Here is a 19695-nt window from a genome sequence, read left to right as displayed (position 1 = left end):
ATATCTATACCTTGTGAGATATGTATGCTGTGCTAGAGAGGAGAAATCGACTTGAGCTGAACAAGAAATTTTGTCTGTTGATCATTCCTTTGACGCATTGTTTAATTTCGCTCGTTTCCTTTTCTCCCTCCTCATCGCCGATTTCGACTTGACCGGAGATTCCTGGGGTCCAGATCCATTCACCTTGACTTGATCATCATCTTGATTGACCTGTCCATCTGACTCGTCCTTCTCGCCTTGTTCATCATCGTCATCGTCTGCTAAAGATCGCTTGGGATTTTTCGACTTTACTGGCGATCCGAATGGTCTAGGTCCATCGTATGGGAATATCCCTGAACCGCCCGGAGAGGATGTCGGTGGGATCTGTACGGGAGTAGTCTGTCTAGATGGGAGTGGGAAAGGTGGTTCCTCCTCTTCTTCATCTTCGTTCAAATCATGATTGTTGCTCGACTGCTGAGCTATGATGGCAGGATGTAGCACAGTGCTGTTGTTATCTCCAGTGGAGAAAGGATCTTTCTTCTTCTTCCCCTTTCCTGTACTAAATGGATCCACCGCATTCACCTTCTTTTTATTCTGATTTGACAATTTGAACTTCGATTCTTCCTCATCTTCATCCTCATCATCTTCACAACGAGCTCCATAACCATTCACCTCCTGCCTTTCTTTACCTTTTTTCTTCTCCAAGTTCAGCTTCTTGCTCAGCCCAACTAACCCATTCCGCTGTATTTGTCTACTAGCATTGGGGTTATCCAATAATGGATGTCCTAAACCTAGACGATCTTCGGTCTGTCCCCTTATATCTGGTCTTAGCAGGTTCGTCAACCCCTCGTCTCTTTTTGACTGGGATGAACTGGAGATACCGAAATTGTGTGGTATCCAGGAATCGATAGAGGAGTAGAATATCGATGCGGAGAGGGAGAGGGATTCGGATGATGGATTATCGGGGTTTTGGGTTGATTGTGACATCTTCGCTTTGCAGTGATATCATGGGTTTTGCCTTTAGCACTTGGTCTTTGACGAGCATAGAATAGTGTAAACAAACATTTTACTCAACATGCTTACACAGACCCCACTTCTCGGTTATGACGATGATATATGGATGATTTCGAGTGCCACATTAGGAATTTTCCGTTTTCCCCTTACCAACACAGTCTGCAGTCATCGTTGTTCGTAAGTTGCACAAAAAAAGATCGATAATGATCCATCACTCTTCTATTGTTTACACAACATCTTGTACCCTAACATCTTACATCCATCAAGATGGCTTCCATCCCAGTCCCACAAGCATCCGAAAAGCTCTCCGGGCCAACCGCTTTCGCTCCATACCTCGATACCGTCGCTAACATCTTTCACCCTGTGACTGGACCGGTGCTCAATACCTACGGGAGATTTCACGGATGGAAGGAATCGATGGGTCTGGTTCAGCCTGGAACGGTGGAGAACTTGACTAGGGAGGTACAACGTGAGTCTGGTTCTGCTTCACGCTATCCCCTTTTCTATCATCTGGTTTGAGAGGAACGATTAGCATATAGAAGGCGGAAGATAGAAGATCGATTTACAAATAAAGGAATATGGAATTTCAGGTCTTAATACTATATCACCCTTCACTGTTATCGCTTACCAGGTGGATGAAATGCTGATGCATCTTGATGAGAACAGAGGTTCAGCTTGCGAACTGGTCATTTGACGGTGCAAGAGCAGACGTAGCTAAAGTCGTGTCTGCCAACCCCGCTTTCCAACTCACTCACTCCTTCTCACTTGGATCCACTACCCGACCTCCCGCTTACAACTTTGGTGCTATCTTTGCTAACGCTAAGGTGAGTTTTGATTGTCTTCCAAATGACAAATCGCAGGAACAAGCATGATTTGAGGAAATGTGCGGTAGAAACGGATTCCTATATGGTCACATCCGTCAAGGAGCGGGTCATGGCAGATATGGAGAAGTCAAGAAGCTGATCGGAACTTGGTATAGACCTTCCTACAAGGTGGTGTTGATGGTTCCGGTACCGTTACGATGCGAGCAAACCAGACTTGGGCTCCTACAGATATCACCAAAGTACAAGCTCAGGTAAGTTATCTAGCTCGTCTCCTGGTAATACGCTAACGAGAAATGCTGATCTTGGTCACTTGTTACAGCTCACCAACAAAGCCGGTCAATCGATGTTGCAAGTTGAACATGATCACCTCGGACCTCATTACACATTCTCATGGAAATCGATGAACCCCGGTATACTTGATGGAACCGGTATACACATTGCCTCTTTACTCCATTCATTCTCTCCTCGACTATCATTAGGTTTTGAGACCGTCATTCAACATCCTCAACCATCCATCTTGGAGACCGCTACTTCCTACGTTGCCAAATTGACTTCTTTACCCAATCCAATTGAGCAACTCACCCCAACCGTTCCAGGACAGCCTGCGCCATTCTACCCATCTTGGACAGCTACCGCTCAATTGCAACCATCCGGAAACGTCCAAGCTACATACTATCAAAAATTGAGTGATAAAGTTGATGTCGCCTTGGATTTACAAACCATCATCCAACCTGCCTCGATGCTTGGTCCAGCCAAGAGAGAAGCGTTGGCCACTTTGGGTGCCAAATACGATTTCAGAATGGCAACTTTCAGAGGTCAAATTGATTCAGCGGGTAAAATCGGAATGTACCTCGAACAGAGATTCACACCTGCTTTCGCTTTCTTGGTGGCCGGTGAGATCGATCATGCCAAAGTGAGTGAAAATGTTGAACGTACAGGCTCGACGTTAATTAACCGCTGACATCGGTCCATGAACGAAATAGAACGCATCGAAATTCGGTGTTGGTATCATGATTGAATCTTCGACGATGACTCAGGAAGAGATGATCGCTGCTGGTATGTTGACCCCTGTATAAGGAAGTCACCGAGGGCGCAAGGATACATAACGAAGAAAACGGAAGAAAAGGAAATAATTAGGCGAAGAAGCGGTTGAGTGGGAATGACGATCAACTAGGAGGGGAAAGTAGGATGAGAATGTCTGCGTGATGTGGTTAGGGGTATGAGGATGGCCACAAAGTGCAGAGACACTTGGATCTCGTTGAGGAGAGAAGTTTAGCCGCAAATCATAGAAGACAATCTTTAGTTCTTGCAGAAGAGGAAGCAGCTTTTATATATTATTCATACGACTTTGTTTAGCAAGGATTTACATACTAATCTGTATCAACGCATGGATCACTTTTCAGGATAACTGAATCTGTTGGATATGGTATGCCACATATTGAGGTCGCTAAGGTATGATACTGTCGTGGCGAAAACTAACAACATTTGCTGATTGGATCATACTGTACAAACACGGTAACTCACTCTTCATTTCCCAGCGTTACGCTTCTGATCAACTAACAATACTTAATCATGTCGACCCCCTAGTCATTCATCTACGACCACAGATCGAAGAATATACCGCATCCCGTTAGCTCTGCGAAGTCAAGCTTCAAGTCGCTCGGTAAGTACCAAAGTCGGGGACGATTTGGGAATCCCGAGTGTTGTAGATTGATCACTTTTTCCCGTCTTAGATTTTGCCGATGCACATTTCACATCATGGACTGCTGTGAACCGGGACGGTGAATGGGATACACTGTGTTGGAAGTCCTGAGATATCGCGTACTTCCCATCGCAAGAAGCCTAGGCCTTCTAACTATTAACGGATCCTTCAGCTATCCAAAGGAAGTTTTTCCGATTGGAAAGCGAGAAACGCTACTTCACTCCACGACGATCGCGTTCGGGTTCGGATTCGGTTCGAAGGCTTGAGCCGATAAGTCATACAGCATATGCGGTGCGTATATATATATTATATGGCGGAGAAAGTCTTGCACGAATTTGATGCCGCATTCATACTTTCAATGGTATCTACTAGCTTTACAGTGCTACAACTTCTACACCACAGCTCCTAGACTCACAAAACGCGGCATGGGTACTGTCAGCTATGTATTCTACTGAAAATTATCAAAGAATGATGCTTACATATCATTCCTTTGAACTCCAGCCTCGAGTTTTTTTGAACTATCTCCCTTCTCTTGAATAAACCATGAATACAATTGTTAATTATCGATTGAGGCATGTCATTCCAAAGCTTCTCCAAAGCTGCAAAAGCGTCATCATCATTTGTGGGATGTCTCTTGAGTAGAGCGAACTGTCTTTTAAGCCATGCCCAACATAATTCGATAGGATTTAGGTCAGGGGAATAGGGGGGGTGATTGATGAACTGGAACCCAATTCTACAAGCCGCTGCTGCTGCCTCCTTCTTGTGAACACCACACCCATCCTCCAGGATGTAGGGGGTACCATAGCTTCTCCAACTATTCTTCAGCCTCGTCCATATCTCCTTCAGCTGCCCTTCTGTTACTTGAGTACAATAGATGTATGCTGTGACCCTCCTCTCTCCTGTGCTTTGTATCAAACCTCACCAGCTTAGATCGCCTCCCCACCAGATTGCTCCCCATATCATGACACCTGAGCCCCTCCTAAGACAGTTGTATTGGTACACCCTCGATCCCACTTCTCTCCTTCCTCAGTCCATCGCCATTGTCTGGTGGTATGGTTTAACTTGACCATTGACTCATCCACGATACTACTCGCGTCCAATCAAAGTTTTGATACTCGGCCCAGTTATATCGCTTTAAGGCTGTCAACTTTGATATGTATGGTTTTTCAGGTGCTAGGTTTCGCGTTTCAAATGAGTTCTCTTGGTGGAGAGGCGCAAAGTCTTGTCCGAAACATTGATGTCAACCTCCTGGAGCGCAGATGTCGCATCATTGTATCCTATGTCGCGATTCTGCTTGAGGACATGCTTGATATGCCGATCATCATAACTATCTAGCTTCCTAGGTCTACCACTGCGAGGGCGGTCCTTCTGTGGGTCTTCCTCATCGTCATCTTGGGCTCTGTTGATGGCGGACCTTACGCACGCTAGACACATTGTGTTTTCTAGCCACATCAGTGATTCTCATGGTGAGGGCATCTTTGGCCATTTCTACTCGCTTTTTTCGTGAAATCCTTTGGCCAGGCATGTTGGGAATGGTTCTTAGGAAGTAGAGATGCATAGACACAGTGGTTCTAGTATAAATGCGAGTAGAAGACATCACGGGAAGAAGCGGGGAGGTAGTGACGGCATCTGTGGCATCAAATTCGTGCAAGACTTTCTCCGCCATATAATAGATATCATAAAGCAGTCTTGTCTGTTGGAATAATCACTTGGATCATCGACTCGTCTTTGATTCCACGTATATTTCTGAGCCCAACCACCATGACCGAATCAACGAAGACCTCAAGAGGATCATCCTTCTCCGCCATCAATGGAGATGGTAGTGAAGATAGGAAAGTCACATTTGATATCGCTACATCACGATTATTGACTGAAAAGTCTAAAGCAGAAGCCATCATCACCAAGCATATAGATTGGAAGTGCGCTGTTGAGGCTAAATCCAATCCTGATACAATCAAGCAATTACAGGTTGAATATCAAAACTCTTGGAAGATGTATAGAGATGATCAAAGTGAGAACCCTATCCCTGAAGAGGTCAGGAAGATCTGGACTGATTGGGCTGATCATGAGAACCCAGGTGCTGAGGGACTTTCACCGGAGATCAAGTATGCTGCTTGTATGTGGATGAGAGTATTGAAAATGATTTGAGAGACATCGAGATTGAATACGAATCTTGTCATCTATCTGACGGTGTGCAGAAATAGAAATATGGCACAAAATTGCATTACGCTAGATTGCTTGTACGACCACGAGTTCTGTTTTGGTTGGCATCATGTCTCGACACGAATCGTCGAGCAGACCATTCATGGCTTCTATTATGATAGTTGTATCGTCAAAGACGTCATTTCTCTCCATCTCCATTCGATCGATACCATAAGTATGAAAGCACAGGGTGATAAATCTCCTTTTGCACGTACATAACTTACAATACTGTATACCAGCACCTCATATCATTTGTTCTCTGACTCGTATGATATCTTGACATGAAAGGGAAGCCGCGTGATATGACGTGGGACGTTGAGAGTAACATCTTGCTCCTTCGCCAATCCTTTTATCATTCTCATACGTTGACCACACATAAAGAAGACAGATATGTAGGCACCAGTACTTCATCGTCCTCATAGGGTGTCAATCGTACTGTACTGTATATAAACAGCTCGTCCCACCTCCATTTTACTAAGCAATTATCACGTCGGCCAACACATTGCCAACGTCTTTGTACTGACCAACATCGAAATTAATATCGACATTATGTCTAATCCTAATGCCGCTGCGGAGACTCCATCTGTATTGTCCGCTGTCGGTACTCCTGCATCTACTTCAAATGGGTCCACAGACGGAGCCATCACCGATGGAGGCAGTGGCGGGCATACCTCGAGAGGTTCCAAGAGTGAGACTGACCCCGATCTCAGGTGCGCTGGTGAACATGAGAGAACAAATCATGGTAAGTGTGGTACATCCTATACAGTAATAAACTTTGTATGAATGAGGATATGACCAACCAGCTGACGGAACATACAGACAACGCGAGTCTATCATACGAGTATGGTCCAGAGTTACTCGAGCGCAACGGAGCTTTCAGAGGCCTCATCGGATCCTTCAAACCTCTTCGATCGTGCGTGGAATTGGGCACATCCCCTTCAGAAGATATGAAATCGACATATGACCGAGCTCATGCGAATCTCCAAGAAGTGACCAGAAAGAATAGACCCTGCAATTCCGGATGGGTTCCTCCGGGAGGTATGGAAGATACCTGGTCTAGATGGGCTGATGGAACCACCCATGCTCCTACTTCAGAGCTCTATGAGGAAGCTAAATCTCAATATGGTGGGAAGATCTATAAAGATTTTTGGGAGATGAGTGCGTGGGCTGAAAGTAGGGGAACAACTTTGGATAAGTTGACGAATGCGTTGTAGATGATTTCCTCATGTAAGTAACAGTACATGATAGTTCAAGGAACTCATGGAGTAGTAGGATACACGAAACTGCAATTGAGAAAGAGATGTTATACTTTCGCTTGTATATGTGATCTCTTCTGCCTTGTCAGATCGTTTGAACTGTACGATATGACTATGACCAAATCAGGTTTGACTGCAAGTGTGCATTGCATATTCATACAGTGAATGTGGCAATCCGAAAACCGTGAATCTTATCCCTTCTATACTAATTCTTATCTCACAGTACGTACATTACGAGATGTCCATACAATAATGTACTGTACTTGACTATTAGTCAAGAGGCATACATACTGTACAGGTCAAATATCGTCTGGGAACTCCCCTACAGTCAGCCCGACCAGCGGGCGGTGCTATGTATGTAATGCCGGAACCGTCGCCTGCAAAACTAACAAAAAGGATTGACTTGGTTCTGGTTCTGGTTCTGCTCCTGCTCCTGGTCTTCGTTCGTCGGCTACTGTCTCTTTAAGCTACGTTGTCTCCTTTCATCTTCCAACGAATCACAAAGGAGGTCGTATTACACCCTTTTCCCAGTCTCCGCACTTGTCCTAACATCAAAGACCCTTATTCTACCATATTATATATTTGGTTGTCTTTTACTCCTATTGTGTTTGATCTTACACTGACAATACAGTTGGATCTCACACTGAGAATACATTATCTCAAATTCGACTCGCATAGATATCGTAGAGTGCCCAGTCAATCAATCATGTCGAGGAACGAAGCCGCAGCCAAAACAACCGATAATTTCCCTCTTATAGTAAGTGTAATGAGAGGCACGAACAACAACAACTCTTCTCAATCAACTTCAGCTGGAACCGAAACTACCAGTGATAATGGAAATGGAAGTGGATTTTATCAACAACCGAATGACACTCAAATTACAGTCATCGAATGCGAAAGTTCAGGTTTAGGTAAACAATCAAAAATGTACGATAATCCCGCTGCCAACGAATCTGCCATTACCGTATACCATGTGGGATCCTCTTCAGAATCTGGTTCTGGTGGGAAATGAACCTGATGATCATTTTTGATGCAGTTTACAGTAGTATGACTTACGGTCTTTTTGATATCTGTCGGATGAGCTGGATCGTACTGTACTGTACATGTTTTATGCATGGTGGGTGACGATGATGTTGATGATTTGAAATTTACAACATAAGAGATGTTTGATTTTGCTTTTCTACTTTAAAACACCATTCTATTTGTATATACAAAATTTGATGATCCCATGCTACTATTTTACAATGTCTAGTCGATCCATCTCTCCATCTCACCATCCCTCCTGTGCTCCATGATTCCATTACTCTCCCTGTACATCCCTGGCCTTTTTTATCTTCCATCACCATTCTCGTTCATACCCGATCAGCTCTTGCCAAAAGCCTTATAAGGGTATACTCTCCAATCCTTGAAATTCACTTGGATATACTTAGTCACCTGTTCGACCCATCTCTTATCAGGCATAACATTCTCTCCACATAACCACATTTCGATTCTGGTTAATTTCCTTCTCGATAAGACTAGTCCGCAGATCATAGAGGAAGATCCTGGAGGAGGGGGAACTTCATCTTCGAGATCGCCTGAGATGAGTAAGAAGATTAATTCGAGGAAGAGGTCGTCCATCTATATTGAGGATATAAGGATCTCACGTCAGCTCATGACAAATCTCATAATCAATTCCAACTCTTAGTCAAGTCATACCCATTCAATCCTCATATGTAGCGGGAAGGGAATATCGAAATAGAGTCGATTATTTCCCCGGTGACGAGATGGATCAAGACCACTCACCGCACTAGCTTCTCCAGCAATCATGATCTTCCCTCCCTTCTGACAATACCTATCTTCCCACATTGGTCTGATATGGGATTTGAATATATGGAAGTTTGTTTCCTCCTGGAACAAGTGAGTGCCCAAACCAGATCCTCCCTTTTGGACACTCTCTCCAACCGGTTCAATCTCTCTCATCTTGGACTTGGCGATAGATCGTCTCAGAGCTTTCCAGCCCCCAAGTAAGTCCTCCAGATTATCAGCTTTGAATAAGGTGACGAGGTGAGACGAGTAGTCAGAAGCGTTCGGATGAGAACTGAGTGGGTTGAGTGGAGAGAGAGCTGGCATCGATACCTTTCGCTGGTGCTGATGGGCTGTGTTGGAGAAGTACATCGTCCATGAATGGGTTAAAGGATGGAAAGTAGGGGTGAACATCGCGGGGGAAGTCGGTGTATTGAGTGTGATGGAAGGTATGGGAGGTGGGTTGACGAGTGATCTTGAGATGATATGAGGTTGTGTAGCTTGAGGTGGATCAGAGGGGAATACCAATTTACCATCCTCTTCGTCGTCTTCTACTTCGGGAGGAGGTGTAAGAGGTCTTTCTACAGTGTTGACGGAAGAAGGCTCCGAGTAGATTATTCTGTTGATGTTGATCGATGTCGACGAATGAGTGTTCTCCTCGCCCATAGGTGGACTTTGAGGTGGGGTCGGATTAGACATACTTGAACTTGGGCTGGGTCCTTGTCGAGGAGTGATCGATTCGGGTGTATGTGAGAAGCTATCGAGTGAGCCGATGATAGGAGTATTGATGTCTCCTTCTTCTGTAGAGTTTGATCGCGAGAGCGGTTCTTGTTCGGCGGAGTTGAAGTAACGTGTGGGTATTTCGCCGAAGTAGATGATGTTATTCTCGAGCCGTCTTGGTTGAGAAGGTGGTGTGCTAGGAGGTGGAAGTCTGACTTTGATGGGTGAAGTAGAAGTAGAAGGTACGATATCGTCAGCTCGTTGGGAAGGAACTTGAGTATCGAGGTTAATGCTTGTTGATTCTTCTTTCCCCTCTGGCTGGGCTGGCTCTGACGGTGGCGAAAGGACCCTCGTTGCAGTTTGTGTATCGTCATCACCACCCTGAAAATTGTCATCTTTCGCGATTATTTCGGTTGCCTCTTCTTCTGCCACCGATGTTTTCTTGCCTTCATCACCGCTCGCTTCACTATCACTACCCAGTACCACATCCACATCGCTTGCATCTTTCTTTTGCTTCTCTTGATCATCCCTCCCCTCTGCCTCCTCCTCCTCTTCTTCCTCCACAGTATTCGTACTGGATGTAATCGATTTTTTCCCCTTCTTCTTCTTATTCTTCTTACTATTCTTCTTCTTCTTGTTAGTACTCTTACTATCCGAATTAGTGATCGTTGAATCACGCTCTTCTATAGGAATGATATATGCACCAATATCTTTCAACTCCGTAATCACACCAGTCCCCAAACCTTCATCTTCTGTCTGTTTCTCTTGATCCTCTCTAGCTTTGATACTTTTGGTCCTTGGATAATTCCCTTTCAATCTCCCCCTAATGCCACTTTCCGTCTTCCCTCCCTCACCTGTCACCTGATCTAACCTTACATATTGGGTGATATCCACAGGGTCCGTCTGCATCATCCAATATCCTGGGAACGCCGGCATATGCTGAGTGAGGGCGTGGGTGTTGACGTGACTCATCAGTCTTGAGATTTTGGACTTATCCGGATCGGCGGAGATGTTACGGTAGGCGGCATTGAGAAATGTGTTGTCATTAGTAGGTGTCGAGGGGGAAGGGGAAGATGACATAGTGAGGAGTAGGAGTAGGGATATCTGAACAGGATAGGAGGTATACTTTTTTCTTTCTTGTAGAGACTGTGTTGTTCGGTCAAAAGTGATTTGTAAGCCGTGGAGACGGAAATGGTATACTATAAATTTTTATTTATTTACGAAGGGGTATTTTCGAAAAGTAGAAGAGAAGGGGATTGGTTGTCTGTGGAGTCGGTATGATAGGATGAGAATGGATGGGGGGAGAGAGTTTGAGGATGAAGAAAAGAGAGAAAAGCTAGAAGATGAACGATGAAATAAAAGTGATCCAAACCAAAGCAAGGGCTGAGCGAAAGTGGATGAGTGGACCTGTCGGATCCAACCTATAACCGGGTCCGTGCGTCGTACAGTGCTTGCATTACCCTGAGCCAGCATAGGAATAGGAATAGGATCACTATCATATCTATCTAAAAGAGCAACAACAGCAAAGTACACAGAGAATGTCCCGATCGAACCAAACAGATGGAAACTCAACAACTAGGATGAAACAGAACCACAACCGCAGCCATCTACTCATCCACCTCTACCACCTCTCTCACCACCACCCTCCCCTCCTCTTCCCTTCCACTCAACTTCCTCCTAACCAATCTACCCATCGTGAACTTCTCTTTCTGTTCATCCCATCTGCTTCTCACCGCTTCCCTGAACCCATTCCCATTCTCCTTGAGACTTCTCAGATCAATCATACCAGTCGGTATGTTGATCGTGGGGATATTCAAGTTGGATAAGAAGAATGGGATCTGGGATGGTGAAGCTGTACGAGGAGTAACTAGAGGTGATTCATTCGGAGATGATGAATGAGGTAATACTTCTGAAGAGATGGTAGAATCGACGGTCGAGATCATTTCGATAATTGGATCTTCGTCCACCATGATCACCCTCTTGTGACCAGAGCTCTTCTGTCTTTTGATATATCCCGTTACACCACCTTTGAACCATGATAGATGCATCATGAAAGCCAAACCCAACATTACTGTGGGCATCCAGCTATCATCCATGAATGCTCTGGAAGAGGGTCTGGCACAGTCGATGAGGTATATCGAGTGGAACAAAATCCGAAAGATGAAGAAGGAAGATAGGAATCGGAGGTCGTTTCGGAGAGTGGGGAAGAGGCTGGATATGGCGAGATCGAACGTGGGGAGCTATAGGTTGAAGAAGACGTGGTTAATGATATATAGTATATGATGGGTAGCAGAGACCTGACTCACTTCCATCACTGCACCCATGAGGAAGATAGGTGTTATCTGAGCTTGTACGACGTAGAACATGAGAGCGATGTAGACGCTACAATGAGAAAAACCAATTTAGTGCATAGGACTTATATCGAGATATGGCTGTTTCCATTAGTGCAACTCACGTATGATGGATCCATCCGGTTAACAAACCCACTTGCGAGGGGTATTTGAGATATCCGATGGTGAGCTATGGATGTCGCAATATACAAGATCAGTCATCGAGTTTCGGGTCATGAGGGACGTCTTGACCCCCAAACGGTTCAGTGATCAATACTCACATCAGCTGAATGACCAATGCAAGCCAACATAAGCTTACATTCCAGTCGTTGAGCGATAGTAAGATAACCTACCAAACAAATAAACACCGAAGAAGACAGCCCCGAACCAGCCCATCTGACCCATCCATCCCTCTTGACCAGCTTCGAACGTCTCTCTCAGTCCATTGGTGAGATAGCTGAGGAAGAAGGGGAGAGACAATATCGTCATGGTACATGATGAGATTGACGATAGGATATAAGCTTTCTTGCGCTCTGTATCAAATCGAGGAGAGAGGATGGTGTAGAGGATGTAGAATAGAGTGAAGATTGATGAACAGAGGAAGAAAGGGAAGGACATGGTGGATCAAGTTGATGATTTGATTGTTGATAGTTATTCTATTGCGTAAGATAAGGATATGTTTTCGCTGTGATCACAATTTACACCTTGTAAACCTACAGTCTACAGTCTACAGTCTACTATCTATTTATCTATACGAACCTGAAGTTGAGAAGAGAAGAAGAGAAAGAAAGGAACACGAATGAAGGGTCAAGTACTTATATGACCAGATGGAACGTGCGATATTTATCTCTGATGGACGCGTTCAAGTTATGTGTATCTTGGCTTTGACATTTCGAAGGTAGTTGGGTGGCAAATGGATCATATCATGGGTTTCGAGATGGACCCTGAATACCAAATGAGGAATGTCAAACCCTCATGGAATGTGATAAGATTGAGATTGGGTCGAGTTGGATGCGAAAATGGAGATCATATCTGACAGCGATAGGGAGATAAGTGTAAACTAGAACTAGACGTATAAGAGAACAATTATGAGTATGATCATACCGGTCTAGGATATAGGATATACTGTATGTAGGGTTTTGTTACTGATTATCCAGTTTATGCTTTTCCCCACATTCCACATTCCATACCCTGTTTCACCCTGCATATGATCCTCAACCTGTGAGGATGTTCTCCAAGTATAGTCCTCCCATCTAAGAGGGGCTGATGACACGACCGATTTATGATACATGGGAAATACACAATGACCCTCCTAACGTTAAGCGGAGCATAAGTTCCTACTCAGATCCATCCGATGAAGATCCACAACATTTCCATATTCCCCAATTTTTCTGCTTAAGGAGTATGCACCCAGCCCAACAACCTCTCAGCTTTCCTACAATCCCAAAACCCTTTCCTCTTTCCGTCATCCCCACCCCACCAGGTTGTGTCTACCTGTCCAATCCGTCCATCCTCACTCCATTCGCTCTTCTCCAACAAATCCAAACTGCTCACAGCAGGATCTTTCCATGCTATATCGCTGGCAACAATATTGAACGCCTCATGTCCTTTCCACTTCCCTTCCTGTGGTGTAGTCAACCCTAACAGGCAAGCTTGGGAAGCAGAGAGAGATGAAGTCCATGTCCAGAATTCGTCATGTCTCGACCATTCTTCTGCTTCGGATAGGGTTGGGAGGATATGGTGGAATCGTAATGAGGCGATTGAGATGGTAGGGAATAAGCGACAGAGTGAGATAGCTTGAATCTCACATATCCTATGTTACGAGTAAATTGAGGGATCAGCTTATGAAATCTTGACATGACATGGAATGATGATACAATATCACATGAAGATCTCTTGAGTGGTTGTAAAACCAACCAACTGGTAACGGATACTTATCTCACTGAGAGAAGGCGTGATACGTACTGTTTCGAAAGAGCATATGGATCTTCCTACTCTCACCACCACCAAAAGATGAACAAAAAATAACCTCATAAGCTTACTCTTCACTATACACTTGTATACCCGAAAGTGCTTACTCACCGCGTGACTAGGTTCTTCCTCCGTTATAGGCAACCTCTCAAACTTCTGTCTACCTTTCGTAGTATATGCCAAACCCGTATAATTCACCGAACTAGCTTGAACCAATCTTTGTATTCCATGTTCAGCAGCGGTATATAAGACATTGTAAGATATGGTCGTATTGGTATTATGGACGAAACGGGGGTCATGAGATTCAGGATGGGGTATAGCGGCAAGGTGGATTAGACCTTTGATCGTACCCTTCGAGTATTGCGAGAACAGGTCTTTGACTTGTTCTATAGATGTTAGATCTACTGTGTGTACATCCAATATATCGTCTAGATTGGGATATTTGGCGGATAGTGAGTCGAGGGTAGATTGGGCTAAAGGTATTCGATCCACCGCAATTACGTTGTGATCTTGTTCCAACAAGTAGGTAAGGACGTAGGTGCCTACCACGCCTGAAGAACCAGTAAGGAGGATCCGCATGGTACGATGGGAGGTTAGCTCAGACCAAGCTGAGATGTACATGCAGAGTCTGGAAGTATGGAGAGAAATAGATGTTTAGATGTAGATAGAATACCCATGGTTCTCTATCTAACTTACCTCGGTGACATCATTCTCACTGATGTTGATATCAGTTCGGCTAAACTACAAAAATCACGAAAAGCAAAATGAACCGTGTACCATGAATTGATTCCGAACTTGAAGTTATTCCAATTCATCTCATCCATTCTCATTCGTGAGCTACATTGTACATGATATAACTGCGTATCTATGAATACTCTCGTTCAAAATACATACAAAGCTATCTTCTGTACGAGAAATCAATGTTGACTGACATGACTGACGACGGGAAATCCTTGAAATAGAGTGTCACTGCCATATGGAGATGTCGCCGTTGGGGTTTTCTTTTTTCTAAACAACCGGTCCTTCCGACTGTTTTGAACTCCTTTACGCCTTCTTCTCCTCCTTCCCATCCTCCTTTTCACCTTCACTTCCCGCACTGACAAACCTCTCTCTAAGACTCTTCTCACTACTCGACCTAGGTAAACTCGCTATCGTCCTTTTCTCCTTTTCCTTTTCACTATCCAATACTGTGGTCGAACTTATTGGAACGGGCTTTTCACTCATCCCATGAGGTGTCATATTACCTCCTTCACCCGTCCCCGGAACAGGTATCTCTTCTATCCCATGGCCATGGCCATTCCCATGTTTACTTTTCGATCTCAAAGGAGAGGAATCACCATTACTGTTATTTCCCTTATCTTGCGTCGAAGGAGAAGAAGTAGAAGTTATAGGTCCAGTATCTAACTCATCCACTCTACCTAGATAGCTTTGATGTGCAGGATCAGAAGAAGGTTCGATAGATTCATATTGACCTTGAGATACTTTCGGTCGGGGTGGTATAGGTGTATCAGGTGATTTTACTTTTTCCTCCGTCTCCTCTTCATCCTTCGGGGTAGAATCCGTATCCATATCTATATCCTGATTTTGAGTGGGGTCGCTTTCCTCAGGTTCTGGAGTAGGTGATCTAGGATTAGTGCTCGATCCAAATACACCACTTTCTTCATTTAACATCAAAGGACTCATTAGTCCGTCATCGAGGTTCATCCTTGATTGAGACTGACCATTCTCCAAAGATAAAGATGAAGATGAGCTCGATCCCAGGTCGTCCGAGTGAGATTGACTGGATAAAAATGGGATAGGACTGAACATTGGTGTAGTTGATCCAGGGGGCATGGTAGATTCTGTATCGAGATCTGATACATGTCCATTATCACCTGATCTGGAAGTGGACGGTACAGAGAATGTAGGTATAGGTTGAGGTGTGTAGGATGGTTCTGACCATTGAGTAGTGACCAGAAGTAATTTCTCAGCTGCTCGGATGAATTTACCGAATGTCGAATAATACTTGGTGGGCTCTAGGAGTAATTCGGATAATCGTTGAACAGTGAATGGGGGACTGATCGACAGTGTCAGCCAGACATAAACAGCAATCAATTTCGCTGATTATCATATTGACTGATGAGACAGTATGAGTCACTCACTCTCTCATATCATCCAATAACCCTTTAACTCTCTCCAGCTCCCTCTGCGCCTCGTCAACCTCCATCCAACCACGCAGGATTTTCCCTCCAATGGCAGTCTCCTCATCGTACTCGTCGTCCAACACGCTCGGTCCAATGGTGACTATCCGCTGTGCCCCACCTCTAATCCCATTGATACTCCTCGGCGAAGATATGATTGTTCCTCCAGAATAAGATGGGCCCGATACCGAGGCTTTGCGCCTGTTGGGATCCAGTGGTGGGAAGGGCGGTATGACCAGTCCACCTATCGTAGAAGGTTTGAGATCATCTTGAGTGGTCAGACTTTCAAGTCTGCCCGAAGAGGGCGTTGCGGAAGGTTCGACATCTAACGATCGAGGGTTGGGATTGGCGTTGGTGGAAGTATTGGGGGTTGAAGGTGAGAGTAATAGTGATTCGGAGGGTGGTCTGTCTCCTTCTTTAGTAGGAGAAGCGGTTGGATCAGCTTTGATAGATTCAGAGTCTATGTCTGGTACAGGTCCGATGATGGGTGATATGGGTGGTCGATAGGGACGTGGTGGACCGCGAGATTGATAGGATGATAAAGTAGATGTGAGAGAGTCTTGAAATATCGTTCGAAGAGTAGGCCATTCGCAGCTGTGATCTGGTCAGCAAAGGGAAAAGCGAAAAGAGAGAGGACGAGGACATACTTGATTTTGTTGGTTCTGGCTACATCGTTCAGTATCGTATAGGGCTCATCATCTATGCAGAGGTATCAGCCAAAAGTGGATAGTGGGGAGCGTGTCGGATCAATGATATCACACGACAAGATACTTACTCTGTTGTTCGGTCTTTGGCGAGGTGGGTATAGCCATTTTGCTATAAGAGAGACAGCGACGGGCTTGGTGTCTAGGCTGCGACAGGTTGAGGGCAGGTGTGTAAAGTGGTTATATTCACTTGAATGCTATCATCATCATCATCTTCCTCGCTACCCGAAAGTCAAAAGTCAATAACATGATCATGGATGGCATCAACAGTAACCGATCCTCGTTGATACGTAATCAACCATCCTAGTCAGCCGCAACGTGGTGTTAGCATGTTGAGATATGACCATCGGGGATATGCAGATACGGGGGTGAGTGTGGCACACCCGAGTGGAATCTACCAGAATTATCACCCCTACCACCCAGCTGTCTCTGGCCGAGGGCGACCTTTACGTTAGGTTTGAAGACAAAGAACAAGAAGATATTATAAAAAGTTATTCAGCAACTTGTCATCCATCATCCATCATTCATCATTCATCATCATCGTAAACGCATACTGAGCGTTATACAACTCACCACTCATCCTCGAATTGACGATTATCGAAGCGAGAAGCTCAGAACGAGTAGCAGGACAGGTCATCAAAAGACACGCGCAAGTCATCGAAAACAACGTCCGACTTTCAACCTTTTCCAACAATCGATTGTAGCGATTTTATAACATCCCTTCCTCCTTCTCTCGAATAGATAGAACATAAACAACATGGTAGCTGAAACGTGAGTACACCCTTCGTCTTCACTGTTGCGCAGAAGCTCGCCGTCGCTGTGCATAAACCAGTAATGTCATAGCTTGATGTGGCATCCTCCCTCCTGGCCACCCCTTCCTTCCTTTTTCCCTCCTCTCACCTACCTTCACTTCCCGAACGTCCAACAGCAAGCTGACCCATGCTACCCCACACCTCTAGCGAATACTATGACCTCATCGGCGTGGCACCCAATGCCGACGAAAGTGAAATCAAAAAGGCTTATCGAAAGAAGTGAGTTCTCCCTCCTCCTTCCTTTCCTTCCTCCCTCTTCCTCCCTCTTCCACGCTGTCATCCATGCTGACTCCTCTCTCCCTCTATAGTGCCCTCAAACATCACCCTGACAAGGTATTACCGCATATCGTCGATAGAATTATGAGTTGTGACTGACGAAATTGCTGTTCTCAACGTATAGGGAGGTGACCCAGAGCATTTCAAGGAACTTACCCATGCGTAAGTGCCACATTCTCCTTACAAACTCGTTGCAGAGCTGGCATATCTAAGGCTTTGGGACGTTGTAGCTACGAAGTCCTTTCCGATTCGAACAAACGAGCGATATATGACCAAGCTGGTAAAGCTGGATTAGAAGGTGGTGGTGGTATGGGTGGAGGTATGGATCCTCAAGACTTGTTCAGTCAACTGTTCGGTGGTGGTGGTGGATTCTTCGGAGGTGGTGGTGAGTTCACAAGCTCTTGATGGTCCCATGGTGTATATAGACTTACCGATTACCTTTATGCCTGGGATCAGGTGGATCAAGGAATGCTGGACCTCGACGTGGAAAAGATCTTGTGCATCGAATCAGCGTCACACTCGAAGATCTCTACAAAGGCAAAGTTCAGAAACTCGCTTTGTCTAAATCGGTGATCTGTAAATCCTGTGAAGGTAGGGGAGGTAAGAAAGGAGCTGTATCGACCTGTACTGGATGTCAGGGACGAGGAGTCAAAGTCATGTTGAGACAGTTGGGTCCGATGATGCAACAAATCCAACAACCCTGTGGAGAATGTGAAGGTACAGGTGAAATGATGAACCCTAAGGATAGATGTAAGAACTGTAATGGAAAGAAGACGATCTCCGAGAGGAAGGTGTTAGAAGTTCACATTGATAAGGGAATGAAATCTGGACAACAAATTAAATTCCAAGGTGAATCCGATCAAGCTCCAGGTATTATTCCAGGAGATGTCGTTATCGTCATCGAAGAAAAACCTCATCAACGATTCCAGAGAAAAGGAGATGATCTTTATTGCGAAGCGGAGATTGACCTCTTAACTGCCCTTGGTGGAGGTGAATTTGCCATCGAACATTTGGATGAAAGAGCTTTACATGTTACGATCGTTCCTGGAGAAATCATCAAACCTGGTAAGTTTAGTCACTTTGATTTGCCATTGCCCATGCTGACACGTGTTATTCGTTTTTAGGCGCTCTCAAGGTAATTTCAGGTCAAGGTATGCCTTCTTACAGACATCACGAACTAGGGGATCTCTACGTCCGACTCAACGTCGTCTTCCCCGATACTATCCCCGTAAATGTCATCCCTAAATTGGAAGAAGCTTTACCTAAACGAAAAGATATTCAAAAGTTCCCCAAGAAGATTCACATGGATGAAGTTACCTTGGAAGAACCAAATGACAGACAACGAAGGTCAGCTGCTTCAGATGGAGATGATATGGATGAGGATGACGAAGATGGTAGACCCGGTGTACAATGTGCTCAACGTGGGTTATTTCTTTCTCTTTTAAGTTTCGATATAGTGAGATATGTACTGATGAGGTTGTGAATTATATAGAGTAAACACGTCGGCTCGATCATTTCGGTTCGCTTTCCTTCGCATCTTTCATCCTAGCATATATCTGAGATGAACTCAACATAGATAGATGATATCTATTATGATGGATCGTTTCTCTTAAAGCATCATTTTCCTACTATTATATATATGTATACCCCATCATTATTTTCATTTTCATTCTCATCAAAAGGCTATCATTCCAACATGTGTATCAATGATGTTAGGTAGCTGTTTTTCTCTGTTTCTGGTTTATAGAGGGAACATATTATGAGATGATGATGATACTCGTATATCGCTTCCCCAAGCATTGTGCATGGTGATGAGATGAGTAGCTCTCCTAAAGCAAGATGGGCTTTGAGAATGAATCTAAATTGGACGATGCCGGCAGTTCGGCATGTGGCATCCCTTTGGGACCGGTGACTGACCTCATATTTCGAAAATAGCACAA

The 19695-nt window shown here is 44.7% G+C and overlaps 10 protein-coding genes and 1 non-coding gene across 11 annotated transcripts; 6 read left to right on the top strand and 5 right to left on the bottom strand.

Annotated features, from left to right (window-relative positions):
* Positions 1 to 81: 81 nt before the first annotated feature.
* Positions 82 to 966, bottom strand: V865_008074 (uncharacterized protein; the record flags this gene model as incomplete). The annotated part of the gene is made up of 1 exon (XM_066231813.1): positions 82 to 966. One exon carries the CDS (start codon positions 964 to 966, stop codon positions 82 to 84), a length of 885 nt encoding a protein of 294 aa, XP_066087910.1.
* A 294-nt stretch (positions 967 to 1260) lies between these two features.
* V865_008073 (uncharacterized protein) lies at positions 1261 to 2893 on the top strand (the record flags this gene model as incomplete). The annotated part of the gene is made up of 5 exons (XM_066231812.1): positions 1261 to 1462; positions 1660 to 1817; positions 1973 to 2068; positions 2137 to 2730; positions 2801 to 2893. 5 exons carry the CDS (start codon positions 1261 to 1263, stop codon positions 2891 to 2893), a joined length of 1143 nt encoding a protein of 380 aa, XP_066087909.1.
* A 520-nt stretch (positions 2894 to 3413) lies between these two features.
* V865_008072 lies at positions 3414 to 3528 on the top strand. Its single transcript, XR_010725604.1, has one exon. It is a non-coding gene; the product is annotated as a 5S ribosomal RNA (ribosomal RNA).
* Positions 3529 to 5280: 1752 nt separating this feature from the next.
* V865_008071 (uncharacterized protein) lies at positions 5281 to 5667 on the top strand (the record flags this gene model as incomplete). Its single annotated transcript, XM_066231811.1, has 1 exon — positions 5281 to 5667. The coding sequence occupies one exon, from the start codon at positions 5281 to 5283 to the stop codon at positions 5665 to 5667; it is 387 nt and encodes a 128-aa protein (XP_066087908.1).
* A 603-nt stretch (positions 5668 to 6270) lies between these two features.
* V865_008070 (uncharacterized protein) lies at positions 6271 to 6935 on the top strand (the record flags this gene model as incomplete). The annotated part of the gene is made up of 2 exons (XM_066231810.1): positions 6271 to 6463; positions 6541 to 6935. The coding sequence occupies 2 exons, from the start codon at positions 6271 to 6273 to the stop codon at positions 6933 to 6935; spliced, it is 588 nt and encodes a 195-aa protein (XP_066087907.1).
* Positions 6936 to 7683: 748 nt separating this feature from the next.
* On the top strand, positions 7684 to 7989 carry V865_008069 (uncharacterized protein; the record flags this gene model as incomplete). Its single annotated transcript, XM_066231809.1, has 1 exon — positions 7684 to 7989. One exon carries the CDS (start codon positions 7684 to 7686, stop codon positions 7987 to 7989), a length of 306 nt encoding a protein of 101 aa, XP_066087906.1.
* Positions 7990 to 8339: 350 nt separating this feature from the next.
* V865_008068 (uncharacterized protein) lies at positions 8340 to 10562 on the bottom strand (the record flags this gene model as incomplete). Its single annotated transcript, XM_066231808.1, has 2 exons — positions 8340 to 8597; positions 8763 to 10562. 2 exons carry the CDS (start codon positions 10560 to 10562, stop codon positions 8340 to 8342), a joined length of 2058 nt encoding a protein of 685 aa, XP_066087905.1.
* Positions 10563 to 11089: 527 nt separating this feature from the next.
* On the bottom strand, positions 11090 to 12430 carry V865_008067 (uncharacterized protein; the record flags this gene model as incomplete). Its single annotated transcript, XM_066231807.1, has 4 exons — positions 11090 to 11722; positions 11789 to 11864; positions 11938 to 12002; positions 12179 to 12430. 4 exons carry the CDS (start codon positions 12428 to 12430, stop codon positions 11090 to 11092), a joined length of 1026 nt encoding a protein of 341 aa, XP_066087904.1.
* A 777-nt stretch (positions 12431 to 13207) lies between these two features.
* V865_008066 (uncharacterized protein) lies at positions 13208 to 14362 on the bottom strand (the record flags this gene model as incomplete). The annotated part of the gene is made up of 3 exons (XM_066231806.1): positions 13208 to 13625; positions 13778 to 13803; positions 13895 to 14362. 3 exons carry the CDS (start codon positions 14360 to 14362, stop codon positions 13208 to 13210), a joined length of 912 nt encoding a protein of 303 aa, XP_066087903.1.
* A 465-nt stretch (positions 14363 to 14827) lies between these two features.
* On the bottom strand, positions 14828 to 16775 carry V865_008065 (uncharacterized protein; the record flags this gene model as incomplete). Its single annotated transcript, XM_066231805.1, has 4 exons — positions 14828 to 15839; positions 15925 to 16557; positions 16611 to 16662; positions 16739 to 16775. 4 exons carry the CDS (start codon positions 16773 to 16775, stop codon positions 14828 to 14830), a joined length of 1734 nt encoding a protein of 577 aa, XP_066087902.1.
* An 831-nt stretch (positions 16776 to 17606) lies between these two features.
* V865_008064 (uncharacterized protein) lies at positions 17607 to 19238 on the top strand (the record flags this gene model as incomplete). The annotated part of the gene is made up of 6 exons (XM_066231804.1): positions 17607 to 17698; positions 17788 to 17812; positions 17880 to 17917; positions 17986 to 18140; positions 18212 to 18820; positions 18880 to 19238. The coding sequence occupies 6 exons, from the start codon at positions 17607 to 17609 to the stop codon at positions 19236 to 19238; spliced, it is 1278 nt and encodes a 425-aa protein (XP_066087901.1).
* Between the last annotated feature and the right edge of the window lie 457 nt (positions 19239 to 19695).

Source organism: Kwoniella europaea, chromosome 3, assembly GCF_036810445.1.
Source record: "Kwoniella europaea PYCC6329 chromosome 3, complete sequence".
Lineage (NCBI taxonomy): Eukaryota > Fungi > Basidiomycota > Tremellomycetes > Tremellales > Cryptococcaceae > Kwoniella > Kwoniella europaea.
The sequence above is the reverse complement of the archived record's forward strand: the minus strand, read 5'-3'. Positions and strand labels throughout refer to the sequence as shown.